The sequence below is a fragment of the Natator depressus genome, chromosome 1 (assembly GCF_965152275.1).
Source record: "Natator depressus isolate rNatDep1 chromosome 1, rNatDep2.hap1, whole genome shotgun sequence".
Taxonomy (NCBI): Eukaryota; Metazoa; Chordata; order Testudines; family Cheloniidae; genus Natator; species Natator depressus.
In genome coordinates this window covers 12,529,952-12,546,702 of record NC_134234.1, presented here as the reverse complement: position 1 = coordinate 12,546,702, position 16,751 = coordinate 12,529,952, and the positions used below count along the sequence as shown (strand labels likewise).

Genomic DNA, 16,751 nt, shown 5'->3' with positions numbered 1-16,751 from the left:
CAGCGCGAAGCAAGGATGCATCAGCCTGCAATGGTCATGGACTGTCTTGTCTGTCCCACATGTAACTGTGTTTGCAGTTCTTGCCTTGGTCTGACCACGCATGTGCGGGTTCACTTGTTCTGTTTGCCGAGTCCTTGTAGCGTCTCATCAACATGAAACTCTGTCATCATCAGTCGGAGCCCCCTGAATGGACGCTGCAGGTGGTCCATGTGACTGGAGTAGAAGAGTGAGATGGGAGGGCTGAGGTCCCTTCATAGGTTGTCCATGGTCTCCTGCATAAAGCAAGGGACTGGAAGGTGCACTAGAACCCGGGGCTCCCTGGACTGCCATGGTTTAGTGGTTAGAACAGGGTACGAGGGGGCAGGAGACTGCAGTTCTGCTCCTTAGTGGTACATGCTGGTCATAGCAAGAGAGAGAGCACATGGCTCATGATTCTCAAGTCCTGGCTCTGCCAACAACTGAACCCAACCATGCCTTGGTTTCCCCCGCGGTATAATGGAGAATACTTTTGTCTTGGTTGCTCCTTTCATTTCCTTACCTAGTAATAATAACTACTGTAGACCTGGTCGATCCTTGTTGTGTCTTGCCCCACTAGCCCTTGGTTGGGGGCGGGGAGGTGTTTTGGAGGGGCAGTGGAGCTGTGTTTCCCCATGGCTGTGACTCTTCCTCTTCCAGTCTTCTCCTTCTCTGCCTGGTGGAGGCAGGGGCTGCAGGTTAACACGTGGGATGACAGCGAATTTGAGAGCTGTTAGAAGAAGCTAGTTCCCATTGTCTCCAGTTCACTCCGGAACAAAATGAGCCAGCCCTGACGAGGAAGGAGCTGTTAGCATCTTTAATGTGGGGAATCCAGCGGCAAGGAAGCAGAAGTCTCCTGGCAGCTGGGCTGGGAAGAAAGAGACGTTCGCTGCTGAGCTGGCGCATGCTGGGGATCAATGGCTGACCCTAGCAGGGCTTTTTTGGAGAGGGGCCTGAAGCTATGTTTGCAGCAGATAATGAGTTTTCCTATGTTCAGTCACACAGTGGAAGCGAAGGCAAAGGGACACAGGGAGGAAGCAGCCAAGTGCTGTGGCTAGGAGAAGGCAGAGCTTTCTGCACTGTTGGAAGGCAGCTCTAAGTTACAAGCCTGCAACACCTCTCAGCTGAGGATCTTGCAGCCAGGTGGATGTCAGTATCATCCCCATTTTACAGAAGAGGCACAGAGAGGGTTAAGTGACCTGCTCAAGGCCACACAGCAAGTCAGTGACAGTGCTGGGGGGAAAACCCAGGAGTCCGAGTCTTCTGCCTGTCCTAGCCACGTGCGCTCTGAACTGGTGATGCAGACCATGTGTGCATCCTTGCTACACCCTGGGAGGTGGGGCAGGGCTGTTATCCCCATTGTACAGATGGGGAACTGAGGCACAGAGAGACTTGCCCAAGATTCCCTATGGCAGATCAGGGAATTGAACCCTGGTCTCCCAGACAAGTGCTTGGACCCGTCCTTCCCCTTTAGTCTTCTACTTGTACCACTAGGAAATGATCTAATGCTGTGACGCTTACATTGGAGACTCAGAGAGCAGGAGTGTCTCAAACCTGGGCTGACAGAGATGAATTAAAGGAGAGCATCAATTGAATTGAAGGAGAGCGTGCATCAAAGTGAATAAGAATGTGAGGCAGATAACCTTTGGTTGCCTCTCCCCCCCCACCCCCCGGATTGTGCTCAGAGTTCCCATCCTGAACCCCCCAGCACACTCAATCTAATTGTGTATTGAGCGAGATGAATGGGAGAAGGAGATTAAAACACAGGTGACTGGTGCACAAAAGCCAGTGTGGGCTGTGTGAGGCTGATCAGTGTATTGATTTATGCTGCGCGTCTTGGAGCTTGAGGGCGGAAGGGTGTTGTCCTGTTGCTCCGTCCCATCCCATCCCCGGCTCTCTCATGGTCAGGCATCCAGGGGCATGGTGCTGCATGGGGAAAGGGAAACGGGTTATTTCCTTTGTCTTCCTGGAACTCGGGGAAAGACAAGTAAGTGGGTGGGTGGGGGTGGGGTGGGGTGGGGTGATTCTTCTCTGGGTTTGTTCTTGGATTAAATGACCTCTGTCTCCGCACAAGGTCATCTGCTCCTGCCGCTCTCTGGCCTGGGCTGTGACACATGGATGGGCTTCGCTCCTGAAGTGCAACGTCCTCACTGCGCCGTGCAGTCTCCCGTCACACACAGGAGCAAAGACTAGAAGGTTGAGGGTAAAGGCAGGCTCTCATTTCACACAGACCTTGTAAAGATCAAAAGCCTGCCTCCACATTGCTGGCCCTCCCTGCTTCAAACACACACCTGGATTTCTGCCAAAACCAGGCCTGGTGTCGATGGGCCTTGGGCCCCAGCCTTCCCAGCTTGTGCACACGAGAGGGACGCAAGAGATTTTAATTGCCTTGCCATGCTCTGACTTCTCTCCCTGGCCTGACCTCTTTGCATCAGCACTGAGCAAAGGCCCACTTTGAAGCTGCCTCTTCAGCAGAGGAGCTGCTAATTAGGCCCTGTCCTGCTGGGTGTGTGAAGTGACTTGGTTCACTCCAGCCAGGCAGGCTAATAAACAAGAGCTGGATTCTCCTTCTGGCTAGGAGGTTCCAGGCCAGAGTCGATCAGGGCCCAATGGCCGTGTTTGGTAGTTGGTTGTTAGTATTGAAACTCGTTAGCCTGGCACGTGGCCACTAGCCATGAGGAGAAAGTGACTGTTCTACTCTTTTGAGTTCAGCAGAGAGAGGGCGACTCCGGGGGAGCTCCAAGGCCGTGGCTGGGCATTGATTTGTATCCGAGCTCAGAGTCCAGTTTGCTGCTCGGTGGCAAGTTCAGGGCCCTGAACGGTGGTTTCCCCTGCAGCCTGAGCGGATTGGGAGGAGAGCAAATGGCGGAGGGTCTGACACCCTGCAGCGGACTCCTCCCAAGTGGGGGCGGCTGCAGCTGAGGCTTCCAAAACTTGTTTGACTCGTGACTTGTTTTTTTTTTTTGGCCTGTTTTAAGATGTCCAGGTTAGGCCTTGTCTCCACTACACCCGCTACCCCGTTGGGCGGTCCCATGACCAGGCGCTAGCTCCCTGCTGTAGTTAAAATATCGTCAGTCTTACAGCACTGTGAGGACGGACCTTTGAGCCGTGTTCCCAAGCTTTGCTGAGGCTCTGCTGAGTTCTAAGGCCCCGATTCTGAGAGACACAGACCCAGGGAGTGGGGCCCCAAATGCCTATAAGCCAGCTTTTGTGCCTTGCAAATTCTGGCCTTAGGTGGGTGCTTGCCCAGCCCCCAGCATAAATTAGAGCAGCCTCGGGGGCTACCTGAACTTGTGGTGACTTTGAACAGGCCACCGTGGGCTACTCTGCCCATAAGAGCTGGACCTGAGAATGCTTTGGTCATATTCCTCCCCTTATATATCCCAGTAAACCAAGATGTAGGCGCATTCCAGCTGCTCTGTGCCTGCTTGGGAATCCCCCCTTCCCCACCACCACCGCTGGTGGCTGGTTAAGCCAGCTGTGCGGCCCCTAAATGGCAGCTCAGTTAAGGGGCTACAGCAGAGCCCAGAATTGGGGGGCCTAAGCGTATAGTCCTGTTTACACCACCAGACTTAGTTGAGGGGCCCCGTGTCCTAACCCGGGCCCCAGACACCACAGCTAGCCTATGGGGCCTGTGCATGCAGCTGAAAGCTAAAGTTCCGCGAGTGGAATGAGTTTGGGAGGTCTTAGCCACACCGGCCCTGCTTTCGTTGGCGGGACCCTGCTGGAGCGCACTGACTCGGCCCTTTGCTTTGAATGGATCCCCTAGCAGCGAATGGCAGGCAGTTGCAGTGCAGATGGAATCTCCTCCCTGGACCCTCGTCTTAGGGCGGGAGGATGCTGAATTCACGATGTTGCCTTGAGATGGGACTAAAATCCCTTCCCCGTTGTTCCCCATACATTAGAAGGGTAAGCGTGTTCCCATAGCACAGCCACGCACCAGCTGCAGCCTTCCTTTTCTTTGTGTCTATAATATTGATGTGGTGCTTGGTGCAGGCTGGCTCAGAAACCTCTTCCTCTCCAGCACCATTGCTTTTGCCTCTTCAAATCCTCCTTGTTCTCAAGGACGTCGGTGCCCCCAAAACATCTGCTGCAGGATCGTGGAGAAGGAAGATTTAAGGGGGGTGGAGGGGGCTGTGTGTGTGTGTGAGAGAGAGAGAGACTTAAAATTCACCCCTTCGTGCTTTCTTGTGTTTTATTGCTACAGTCCCCTCAGCCCCAGTTGCACCAGGGAATGCAGAAATATTTATTAGAGGTATTACAGTAGCACCTAGAGGCCCTGTTGCGCCAGGCACTGTACGACCTCAGAGTAAGGAGCAGTCGCTGCCCTGGAGACCTTAGTGTCTACACAACCCAGCCAGGTAACAGGTGGAGGAAGGACGGATTATCTCCCCCATTTTACAGCTGGGGCATTGAGGCGTTGGTTAGGCTAAGTGACTTGCCCAAGGTCACGGAGGGATTCTGTGGCAGAGCAGGCAAATAAAGCCAGGATCTGTTTGTCAGAGTGGCTGAGCACCCTTTCCTCCTACTGGCGGCAGGCCTGGGATGGCTCCAGCTGGGCACCCAGAATCAGAGGCTAGTTCAGTATGTTTGGGCCTTAATGACTTTCCCGAAATCTCACAGCAGGCCAGAGCCGGGAACAGAACCATGCTCTCCAGACTGCCCTTGTTCCTGTGTCACGGCTGCTCTCGGGCTTGGGCCGTGACGATGCAGGAGCAGGCAGACTGCGCTGGACCCCGTGGAGGAAGCAGCCAGCCCCAGTGGGGCCCTGAGGTGCCTACACCGCTGCTCCTGTGGGGAGAGATGTAGAGGATTTAAACTGACCCCATGAATGGGCTGTAGGAGGAGAGAGCAGCCTGGTATACAGGCGGGTGTAGCTGCGCGGGCAGCCCCTGAACAACGCAGCCCTATGATAGACCGCTGCCTCTGTGCTAAAGCCACCCACCCAGCGGCCTGCCTCTCCTGCAGCTCACCAGTCAGGCCCTGTGATAGCCACCCTATAGGGAGGCCATTCGATGGGGGCACAGCAGTGCCATTAAGTGGCCACTCGCCAACTCCACCAGTTGCCTGGCAGCATCTCCCCAGTCAGCAGGAAACCTGTCTGGCTCGGCCACGAATGGCTTCATTTCCCAGCTTGGCCTTTTAATACCACTCTGCCCCTGCAGGCTGCGTAGACAGCGAGTCCTGTTTGAAGGTTGCAGGGCAGGGGGAGGCCAGGCTGGGCCGGGGCTCCATCCTGAAGCCCTCTGCTGGCTCCATCCTGTGCAATTCTACACCCACTGCGTTGCGTGGTGGCCTATGCTCTGTACAAGGGGAGTGTTTTGTGCCAATCGTTAATGCCAGGCATTGCTGCGCGCTGATCATTGGCAGAACAGGCAGCAGGCATGCTGGTTTCCCCAACGCTGCCCTGGGGTGAGAAGCTAGACTAGCCTCCAGCCCCTTGGTCGGAGACCGTCCCTTCCCCTTTGGTCCATCTGGCACTGACGTACACCCTCTCCCAGGTACCCTGGTATTGCCCCTCCCTGGCACGCTCCATACTAGCCAGTTCTGGGACCCGACCCTCCCGTAGGGCAGGGGCTGAGGACATTCGTTCCTCTCCATTCCCTGCTGTCTGTGGCTCCCGGGCAGCGAGACCAGCCCATAGTCTGCGGCGAGGGCTACCCACGGACAATGAGATTCTTTACTGGCACCCGGCCCCTGTGGTATGAGCCACTTGAGCCATGGCCATGAACCACTGAGTCTAGCCCATGGGGAGGGATGGGGAAGAGCATGTTAAGGAGGTAGGAGAGAGGCAGCTGCTGGCAATTCGGGATTCCCTTTGATGCATCCCAGCTTGAGGTTCGGGGGATGGCTCTGGCCATGTGTTTCCATGGGGATGCCATTCACCTCCTGTCTCAAACCTCTGCTTTCTAATCGCATTTTCCCCTGGATGAATTATTCACTGAGTCTCCCCCCTCCTCCCCCAAGCTGGGGGGCCTGGAGGTGGCCAGGTCATTGCATGGGTTCTCGCCTCGGCCACATTTCACTCTGGACTATTGTTCGCTCCCGCTGAGTGCTCCATAAAGCAGTGGTCTCCAAACTTTTTGGCTCTCGCACCCCCAGGGTAAAGACGGGAAGACCGGCCGCAGATGCGCCGCCGACGGAAGAAAAACGGAAGACGCAGACGTGCCACCGGAGGGGAACACCAGCCGTGGACGGGCAGAGCTGCTGCCAAAGAAAAGAAACAGCGGAGTGCTGTCGCGCACCCCCTGGGGTGTGTGCACCCCAGTTTGGAGACCACTGCCACAAAATCAGTGGCCAGAGGCCGCTGGCAGAGATGCAGTGATCAGCTCCACACCCCAGGGCGCCCCATAAGGTGCTGGGCTCTCGTGCCGCTGGCATGGATGGGGGTTTATTGCTGCCTGAGTTTCACAAAGAAAGGTACTGGCCAGTGGGCTGAATCAAAGTGCAGTGCTGCTCCCGGGGTAGCCCAGCTAACCCCGCAGTGCCTGAGCAGAGCACTCCACCACCTGGTAATGGAGGGGAGGGAGCGCAGTCTTGTACTTAGGGCACAAGACAGGGACTCTGGGCTCTCTGCTCTGCCACAGCCTCCCTGTGTGACCCTGAGCACGTCGTTTGGTCTCCATTGCCCAGCCGGGCTGCTGCAGACTCGCCGTCTGTACAATGGGGATAATATGACTGCCTGTCTCCCACCCTTTGCTGAATTAATAATGAAAATGTTGTAGCCAAGCCCTGGCTATTAGAAACCAGGGTGAGAGCGAACATGGGGCAGGCAGCCACATCTCCCCACTGTGGGGCTCTTACACCCTCTTCTGAGACATCTGCTACTGGCCGCTGTCACAGACTGCCCTCTGGACCAGATAACCGCTGGGTCTGATCCAGGCTGGCCCTCCCTGTGTCCTTTGTCTTCTCTGGCTATACTGCTTGCACTTTGGGGCAGGGCCTCTCCCTCGGTGTACGTACAGCCCCTGGCACAATGGGGCCCCACCCTCAGCAGGCAGCTACTGCAATACCAATAGAGAGAGTAGGTCAGGAGGCCTTTCAGCACCACGGTTCCTGGTTGTCCAGCCGTCCCAGGTCGGCGGTGGCTAAGTCTTGTCAGGGCGACTGCTCTGAGAGCTGTATATGGACTGGTTGGGGAGCTCAGCCCAGCACCTGGTGGACAGCCGCCACCCACACAAATTCACCCCCACAACTGGAGCTAACTGGCAGCCTTGGGGAGAGGCCCAGGACTGATGGGGCCACGGAGTCGGAGCCCTCTCCGAGGCACAGTCCAGGCTGGAGAGGCATCCCCTGCTGTCTGTGTGGATACTCCAGGGCCATCAATCAAGCTCCCTCCTCCAGCTCCAACACTCATGCTTGTTGCACTGGCTATCAGAGGAAAGCGAGCTGCGCTCCACGCACTAGTGCTGTGACCGAGGGATCCCTATGCTGTCCACAGCCGGCATGTCTCCGCTCCAGAACGTGCGTGTCTGCATTCGGCCTGGCTGAGGATTTCGTGCTGTGTCCTCCCATCGCTTGGAACGCTCAGTACCTTACCGGGGTGGTCGAGGTGACGCTATCTGAAGAAATCCAGCTGCTCTCTGAACCCATCTGCTGGAGCCGCGTGTGTAAGAGAAATCAGCACAAACTGCTGGTCACATTCAGGCTCTGAGCCCTTGGGGTGAGCGGCTGTCTGTGCCGATGGCCAAATCTAATACATTACAGGCCTGGCTAAGCCACACGTCCAGCTGGGCCAGGGCACTGTTTCCAACAGGGACCTTACCAGCATCTCTGATTCTGGACAGTTCAAGGACACAGGCGGGAGTTCATCTGTTGGGTTGTGCTTTAATCATCCCTGGAGAGCGCCAACTTATAGCCAGGTGCCCTGGCACATTGGGAATGGAGGCCGATGCCTCAAGCTGTGACTTCACAGCTCTCTCTTAACCCTTCGCTGTCACCTCGCTCACATCCAGCTTCCGTCCTTCCTTTAGGCCAAACGTGTGCCCCGCTCAAGCGGCAGGTTTCCTCCCACACTGGCCCTCGGTACACAGCAGCTGGTTAGGCAGGAATGAAACCCAGCACTCCTGCCTCTCAGTCCCATCCTCAGCCCACTCGACCACACGCAGCACCGGTAGCTAGTGCTGTGTGCTTTGCTGCGGCCTTTTGGGCCAGTAACACAGGGCACGACCGTTCCTTGCACGTGTAATTTGTTCGTGGGGGGTGCGCCCCTTCAGACTACAGTGTACCTAGTGTGGCCTCTTCACGCATTGACTGTTTTAGGCCCTGATCCTGCCCCTGTTAATGGGGAATTTTCCCGTTGGCTCCAGCTGGCGGTTTTAGCTGCACTGCAGCATATGTAGAGATAACAGCTAGTTTTAATCAAGTCAGATCAAAGCTAGCTCGAGTAACAATAGCAGGGGCAGCTGCCCAGGCTCGCCTTGCCCGCCTGGCACCCTGGGTACATCACGCCTCCGGCTTGCAGCGTAGACACACCCTCAGGTCTCGGGGCCCTTCGGTGGGACGTCTGTAAATCAGTCTGAAGGAGAGCGGAACCATTTAAAACCAGTTTAAGCTCTCACATCATTAACAGCCTCCCTGAGCAGACTCCCGAGGTACAAATAAATACATTTTAATAGGAGGCACAGAGCAGAGAGCTGCTAATCTGCATTAATTCCTCTCCTGAGGCTTCAGCCGCAGAAATGAGCAATTCAATACAGATCAGATGCCCAGGATGGACTGGGGGAGATGGGTTCTGCAGAGGGCTGTGCACAGAAACCCCAGCAGGAAATCTGGGCTGCAGCAGCAGCGTTCGCTCGTTCTTGCTGCACGTCTGGTTGCTGGGGGACATTTTGTTAAGCACACGCTGCAGCTGAGGCTGATGATTGGATGCTGTGTGCTTTTGAAACACGAGGGGAGGGGTGCATGAGAGAGAGAGAGACTCACCCACCTGAACTGGGGTTGTGTTGCCCCCTGAATTCTTTCTTCCCAGTAGTGCAAGTGTGTTCCCCAGAGAGCTGGGTTCTAGGCCCAGCTCTGGCAGTAGCCTGCTCAGTGACCTTGGGCAAGTGTGTTCTTGTTCCTATGCCTCAGTTTCCCCTCCTGACCTTTGTCTATTTAGACTAAACTTTTTGTGGCAAGGACTGTCTCTTACTATGTGTACCTTCAGTGCCTGGTATAAGGGGGCCTTGATCTCAGCTGGGGCCTCGAGGGCTTACCGTAATTGGCCAAGTGAAGCGCGATCCTACATTCAGCTGCAATGGGGTCAGTTTGGATGTAACAATAACTTTTGTACAAATCAATTGTAAGATTTCAGGGAACATGCTAGGCCTCAGTGAGCAGAACCCTGTTGAGTTTGATGCAAAATGGAAAAACTGGATGAAAGAAATGCGGGAGACACAGAGCCCCTGGCATCTGGTTAGCAGAGCTAGCAGCTTTAGCCAGGTCTGTAGTTGTCTAGAAAGCAAAGAACCAGTTGATGGCACCATTAACATCTTCCAGCATAACAAGACCCCCAGCCGACCCCTCAGCTCAGCTCTGCCCATCATCCCAATAGGGTTAAAAATGTTGACACCCTGAATGACTTATCTGCCAGACAAAAGGAAAAGAAATAAGAATGGTGGGGGGGAGGGGGAATCAAGGCCGTTGGCACTGGGCAGGAAATGACGGACCCTGGTAGGAGGGAGAGAGAAATGGGGGGGGTCACAGCCCCTGGCATGAGGGAGGAGGTGGGATGGAAGGGAGCTTGTGGGGGAATGGAGAGATCAAAGGAACCCTGATGTGGGCAGTGAGCTTGGCCTACAGAAGCAGTGCAGCGTGCCACCATCCGATGTAAAGGTAGTTCCCAGGGGTCCAGATACTGGGACGTTGGGGTTTGTAGAATTACTGGTGACAGCAGCAAGTTTGGAAAGATGTCCGTGCCCTGCCATGCTGCAAACGCTATTGACCAGGAGGGTGAGGCAGAGTCGGGAGCAGGTGGCAAGGCATCACCGTTGGATCTAACATCTGTGTTGCCCTCCTCGTGTAGGTCCATATGTACGACCCGTATGACGACTATTACCAGACAGTGCCCTTGGACTCCCACCAGACCATGTACGTCAGCTCGGGATACTACGGCAACCAGTACGGAGGTATGTGTTTCCCCATCATGGCCTCCCCACAGCCCACACTGTTGGGGGGGGGGCCCAGTGAGGCGGGGGGTTAGCAACTGGCCAGGATCCAGAGGGCTGCACCCAGCCTGCAGGAAACGGAGCAGATTTAGACACTTGTGTTATTTACTTGACAGGTGTTCAGATTCCAACCTCTAGAGGGCAGGGCCCATTTACACCCCAGCCAGACAAGCCACAGTATCATTCTTATTAATTTACTGAGGGTTTTGCTTATTTCTGTGCATAAAGCAGAAGAGGATGCTTAATTCCTTCAGGAAATACGTTTCTTGAGTTTTTGTAACTCTAGGTAGAATTCAATTCTGTGCCTAGCTTCACCAGGAAAGGACAAAAGGTCACAGCTCATTAGTTACTTGGCATCATCTCTTAAAGCTAAAATGGGACAGTTTTTATAAAGAAGCCAATATTTTTTTTAATTTAAAAATTAAATTCCTACGGTAGTCTAGCACTGGTCCAAATTGCATTGCACAGCAGCGCTGCTGCAGACTTCTGGGCCATTCCTGGAGTCATTTGCAAAACATTATATTCCCTTCACGTATTTAATGTAACATAAATGCATTGAATTTACTGCTTGCAAAAGGTGCTGGATGGACACTCCCTGCTTTTGAAAGGTGCTGAGATACCATGGTGGTGGGCACTAGCATCAGAACCTCATTACAGTCCCTTCTGGCCTTAAAATCTATGGGGCCAGATTTTTAAAGGGATTTAGGCCCCTAGAGACGCAGGTAGATGCCCATTGAACATCCTGCCAGGCTCCTCTCTGCATCGTTAGGCAGCTAACTACCTTGGAAATCTGGCCCTATGAACCTAGACAGACAGGCCTAGAGACTGATGCTCTCTGTCTGTTTCCTAATGGGTAACAGCTGCTGCCTCACCCTGGCCCAATATCGACCATCTCATAGGAAGGGAGAGGAGTTCATTCTGCGTAGTCCTTGGCCTCTCTGCTCTGGCTGCCAACAGGGACACCAGTTAGTCCCAGGTGTGGACTGGACTGAGACCCAGCAAACGCAGTGCACAGAGGCCGCTGACTGGGCAAGGCTGTTCTTCAGTAGCTGGGTGGGTGCTGGCTGCTGGGGTGGGGAGCTGGATGTGGGGCTGGTGAGGCTGGATGGTACTGGCATGGGGACCAGTGCTGGGCAGGGGCTGAAAACTGAGGTTTATTGGTCCTGGGAGGGGGGCTGGCTGGGGGGGCTGGGATGTGCTGGCCTTGGGTGGGTGGTCTGGGGTGGAGGGTGATGCTGGGGTTTTTACTGGAAGTGGGGGCTGCCTGAGACTTACTGGTGCTGGATGGGGGATTTGTGTTTGTAGTCTGGGTTGGGGGGGCTGGTTGAGGCAGAGAGGCTGGCTGGGGGGTTACTGGTGCTGAGAGGGGATTAGCTGTGGGGTTACTGGTGCTGGCAGAGGGTCTGGCTTGGGGGTTACTGGTGCTGGCTGAGGGGGATTGCTGGGGGGGTACTGGTGCTGAGAGGGGAGTTAGCTGTGGGGTTACTGGTGCTGATAGAGGGTCTGGCTTGGGGGTTAGTGGTGCTGGGAAGGTGGCCTGGGTTGGATGGCTGGTGCTGGCAGTGGAGACTGGCTGGGGAAGGAGTTAGTGATGCTGGGAGGGGGTTGCCCCAGAGTGTGACTGGTACTGGGAGGGGCAGCTGGATGGGGGGTTACTGGTGCTGGCAGTGAAGACTCACTGAGGAGTTACAGATGCTGGATTTGGGGCTAGCTGGGGGGTGTTACTAGGGCTAGGGATTGGGCTGGGGATCGGGCTGAGGGATAATACTGGGGCTGGGGCGGGGGGGAATCCGTCTGGGCGTGCTACTGGGCCTGGGACAGGGGACCAGGATGGGGATGCTACTGGGGCTGGGATGGGAGATTGGGCTGGGGGGTGTTACTGGGGCTGGGACGGGGGATCGGGTTGGGGGGGTGTTACTGGGGATGGGGGATCGGGCTGGGGGGGTGTTACTGGGGATGGGGGATCGGGCTGGGGCTGGGACGGGGGAATCGGGTCGGGGGGTTGCTGGGGCTGGGACTGGGGATCGGGCTGGGATGGGAGATTGGGCTTGGAGGTGTTACTGAGTAGCTAAGCCAGAGAAGCAGGGATGTTCCATGGGACGTTGTTTCAGAATTAACCCCCTGCCAAGCAGTGGGCAGCTGCTGCTTTCTCTCCTCCAGGCTGAGGGGTCCCAGGACCCGCTGCCCTGGAGCCGGTGTGCTAGTCTGCGAGCAGAGGGAGGCTGTGGCTAGGACACATGACCGACTGGGGGCGGGGGGGAGAGGGCGGGGTAGCAGCTTCCCATCAGAGCGTGAGCTTGTCAGACGTTTACAGGAGCCAAATCCCTGGGTGCCCGGCTGCTCCCCCTTCCGTCGAGCCACATCCCTAATGATAGGGTGACATCTGGTGGCACCAACCTGGAACTGCCCTGGCTGCACCCGCGACTTCGGAGCCAAGCTGTCACAGTCTGGATGCAGATGGGCTCTTGGCTCGCCACAGCAGTGCAGGGGGCCAGCCCTGAATGGCCTGGGACCTCTGGCAGGGGTGGATCTGCACAGGGCTCAGGCAGCCGTCCCTGTCCCTGTCCCCGCCAGAAGGAAGGATGCAGGCCCTGCAGTGGGAATATACATCAGAAATTAAATTAAAGCTGTTTCCTCATCTCTGGCAGGAACCTGAAGGTGGAGGGGCCGCATGCCCTGCCTCAGGGCGAGCTGCGCTCTGAAGCGCGGCATCTGTGCAGCTCAGAGGGGTGCTGTGTCACGGCAAGCCCAGGTCCTGCTTGGTCCTATCATGGGCATGTTAACCCGCCCGCCATCAGGGAATCTGGCCCCTAGCTCTGGCTTGCCCAGCTGGGAGATTCCAGACTCGCACCAGGCAGTACCCGAGCATGGGACCCAGCCCTGGGGTGGTGCATGAGGCAACACAGCTGTACACACACAAGGCCCCGTGAGAGCTCGGAGCCAAGAGCTCCTTGCTCACGTCTCCCGGGCAGCTGGGTCCTGCAGAAAGTGCGTTTATGCTTTCCTGATTATTAGAGCAATTGGTTCACTTGATTGGTTTATTCAGAAGTGGAAGAGAAGTGTTGCCTTTGTTTTGTTCAAGGCTCAGTCACCATGGCTTGTGTGCGCGCTACCGCACCCTGCTGGGTGGAAACAAATACTGCACTGTGTGTCATAAGCCCTATATTGCTCACTGCTCCAGGAGATTGTCAGCTCAAGCAGGAAGGACACACCCCCACAGTTTAACTAGCCAAGCAAGCAATGCATCACGAACCCTGCCCAGGCTCTCATCAAATGCACCAAAGCAGAACCCAGGTCTCCCCCTGTCCCCCAGCGGCTCAGATCACACCGTACCCTGGTGTTGAACAGGAGCCTGAGCAGCATTTGTCTCCCAGTGACAGCGAGAGGCAGCGCTCCCCAGGTCCTGGTGAAGTCCCTGTGTAAGCTTGATGCTGCTGTAGGTTCACTCCTCTTGCACAGGGCTGCAGGAACAATGGTGTCCCTGGGCGCCTTCCTCCATGTTCACCCTGCATCTCCTTTTGTCTTTGCCCCTCAGCACCTGGAGTGACTCACGTGATTGTCCGCGAGGACCCCTACCGCGTGTCGGGAGACCAGATGGCTTTGGGCCTGCTGGCCGGCGCCGCCACCGGGGCTGCCCTGGGATCCTTCATGTGGATGCCGTGCTGGTTCTAAGAACTCGCTCGCCCGCAGGACACCTCTGCACCAAGCGCTTGACCAAGAAGTTTGGGTTCCCTCCAGGAGGCCTGCGGGGCGATGCCCTGTAACGTAGATCGTTGTAAGGTTCCCCTCCCATCCCCAATGAGTCTGCACTTTGCTTGGCGTGCCTGACTAGGTGCATTGGTGGCATAAATTTTCCTTTGCCTCCTAACCCAGCAGTCATTAAATTTTCTGATCACTCAACACAATCCAGATGCCCCTGGCCCACACTGACCTAGGCACTGTGGCTGCCCAACCAGACCTTGAGCAGGGCCAAGCAGAGAGTGCTGCAGAGACCTCCGGTACCTCCCAGCTTCTCCTTCTACTCTGAAATGACAGCTTCTGCTCCTGGCCCTCCTCTGAAGAGAGGGACAGAGGAGGTGAGCACGGAGCCAGATCCTTAGCTGGTGTAGGGTGATTTAATTCCACTGATGTCAGTAGGGTGATGCTAGCTTACGCCAGCTGAGAATCCTGTCTCGATTGGCCCACGGGTTTCAGATCCCTGTAGCGTACAGGCCAGTGCTGTGTAAGTTGCAGATGTTTTATACGTTGTGTTTACAAGAAATCCTCCTTGGACTTAAATAGGAAGTAAAAGGAAACAGCCCCTTTCCTATGTAGCAGCCCCCCTCAGGTGTGTAACATATATAGAACATGTGACTGACAAGCTGTGTAAAGGAAACACAGAAGTCATCCCACTGTGGGGAGAGGGGGTCAGGGTATTTTAGTTTAGACGTGATTCTGTATGGTCCAATGCACAGTGAAGAGCAATAGGCAAAGTCTACAGCGTATTTCACGCCACCTGTAAAATGTACTTGGACATGAGCCACGCGAATCCTTCTGTGTCATATTTACACCAGCGCATGTTGACACTTACCCAGCGTCTGTTACACTCCACTCACCTATTAAAAAGATACGACTCACTCGCTAAGTGTATGACGCCCTCTGTCCTTCCCCCACAGTGCTTTGTGCTGGGGCTGGCCTGTTGGTTAGCGCCCAGTCCCTTCTTCCCCCTCCAGTCTATCCCTCAGCCCCATCTCTTGCTCTCTGAGCTGCTGGGGCTGAGAATACCACCCCCAGGCGGCAGGACAAGGGAGGTCTTCGTGGCAACCCTGCAGTGGACCCCCAAAGCGCTAGGCCATGAAGGGGACCGTTGCCACACAGGTCACTGCCAGCAGGGGGATTCGGGAGGAGCGTGAAGTTCAGCCCTTTTACAGGCTCATGGCCAATGCTCAGGCCATGCCAGGGCCCCATGCTGCTCAACTCTTACTCCCCCTTCGAGGCGGCAGGACAGTGAGTGAATAAGACGTGGCAGGCACAAGCCGTGCCCCTCTCATTGGCCCGGTTCCGGCCACTGCTAGATGGTTTCTGCTTTTCACTACAGCCTGCACTGGTGGTGCCTGACTCTATGGCCAATTCCACACTTGGCTGCTTGAGCCCCCAGACTGACCACCTGCTAGGAGCAGAGCCCCTGGTTTCACCCCAGGACACGAAGAGGGAAAGCACCTGCAGAATGGATTGGGCCAGGCTGGGATGAATGGGAGGAAGAAATTATACCTATTTTATGCCATGTGCAAGGGTGCCCATTCTCTGCCCACCCTTGGGAGTGGGTACACGCAAGGGTGGAGGGCAGTATGCCCAATCTGTGCCCAGTGGCAGAACTTGGTACATGCAAGGGTGAGGGGGGCAGTATGCCCATTCTGCAGCCACGGGCAGGAGTGGATGTGCACAAGGGCAGGGGGCAGTATGCCCATTCTGTGCCCACCTGTATTCCAAGAGGCAGGCAGACACCATGCAAATTGCTGAGGGAAAACAGGCTGTTTTCCCATCTCTCCTAGCGGATCGGTGGGTGGCAAGAGGCAGTTTTTACACCCCACAGGGTTTCTAGGAACCCAGTGCAATCCAGTAGCAGGCATTAACCCTAGCTATTTCCCGTGCACTGTCTGGTACTGCGTTGTAACCCCCATTGCTCACTGATACTGGCACGTCCAGAACCACGCAGGGTGGGGTCTGTGAAGCGTTCTGTGATGCCGCTGTACATCTGAAGCGCTGCAGAAATGAAACACGACCCTCTAGTAACAGTGACGCCTGCAAACGCACCTCGCCCCTGTGTGGTTGGAGGCTTCAGCAGTGCTGATGCGTCTGGCCTGAGGCATTGCTCCCAGAGGGGGAGTTGTGTTATGAGTGTGGGGCTAAACCCCCAGTGGGATTCTATTTTAAAGAGCCCCTCTAAGGCTATCAGGGATAACAGTGGAGACAGACCATGGGCCAGATTCTGACCTTGTTTGCCCCACTGTCAGACAGCAGCAGCTCCATTGACTTCAAAGGCGTGACCTGGGTTTACCCTAGTGAAAGCTAAAGCATAACATGACCTTATCTCGTGCAGTGGAGAAAGGTGCCGGCCAGTAGCTCAGCACCCTTCTCATTCAGCTGCTGTGAGGGCTTTTCCCCAAGGATGACTGACAGAATTGTTTACAATTCAACAAGTGATTTCCTTATGTGCATTAGGTAAGAGTGCACCCGTAGACAGGGTTAAGGGGATGAGCAATCAGCCTTAGCCACACTGTCCATTTCAGAGACTGCGAGGTATTTACTGTGCTGCTAAAGGGACACAGAAAACATAAACCATGTACTTAAAGACAGCCCTTGTGTCTGTTACTAATAGCTTAGCTCAGTGGCAGCCAGGGGTACACGTACCCGTAGGGGTACGCAGAGATCTTCCAGGGGTACATCAACTCATCTAGTTACTTGCCTAATTTTACAACAGGCTACATAAAAAAGCACTCGCGAAGTCCGTACAAACTAAAATTTCATACAGACAAACTGCAGCAGTCAGCAATTGTTCAGTAACAGTGTGGCTGTGACGCATGTATTTTTATGTCTGCTTGTGTAAGC

General features: G+C 55.3%; 1 protein-coding gene across 2 annotated transcripts in view; it reads left to right on the top strand.

Moving 5' to 3' along the window:
• The window catches only part of PLEKHB1 (pleckstrin homology domain containing B1), a 37,334-nt gene extending 21,104 nt beyond the window's left edge, over positions 1-16,230 (top strand). For both annotated transcript variants that reach the window (XM_074954872.1, XM_074954862.1), the window contains exons 6-7: positions 10,022-10,124; positions 13,699-16,230. In XM_074954872.1, the coding sequence (XP_074810973.1) occupies positions 10,022-10,124; positions 13,699-13,835 (240 nt within the window). In that variant the 3' untranslated portion in view covers positions 13,836-16,230. The remainder of the gene's footprint in view (positions 1-10,021; positions 10,125-13,698) is intronic.
• The last annotated feature ends 521 nt before the right edge of the window (positions 16,231-16,751 follow it).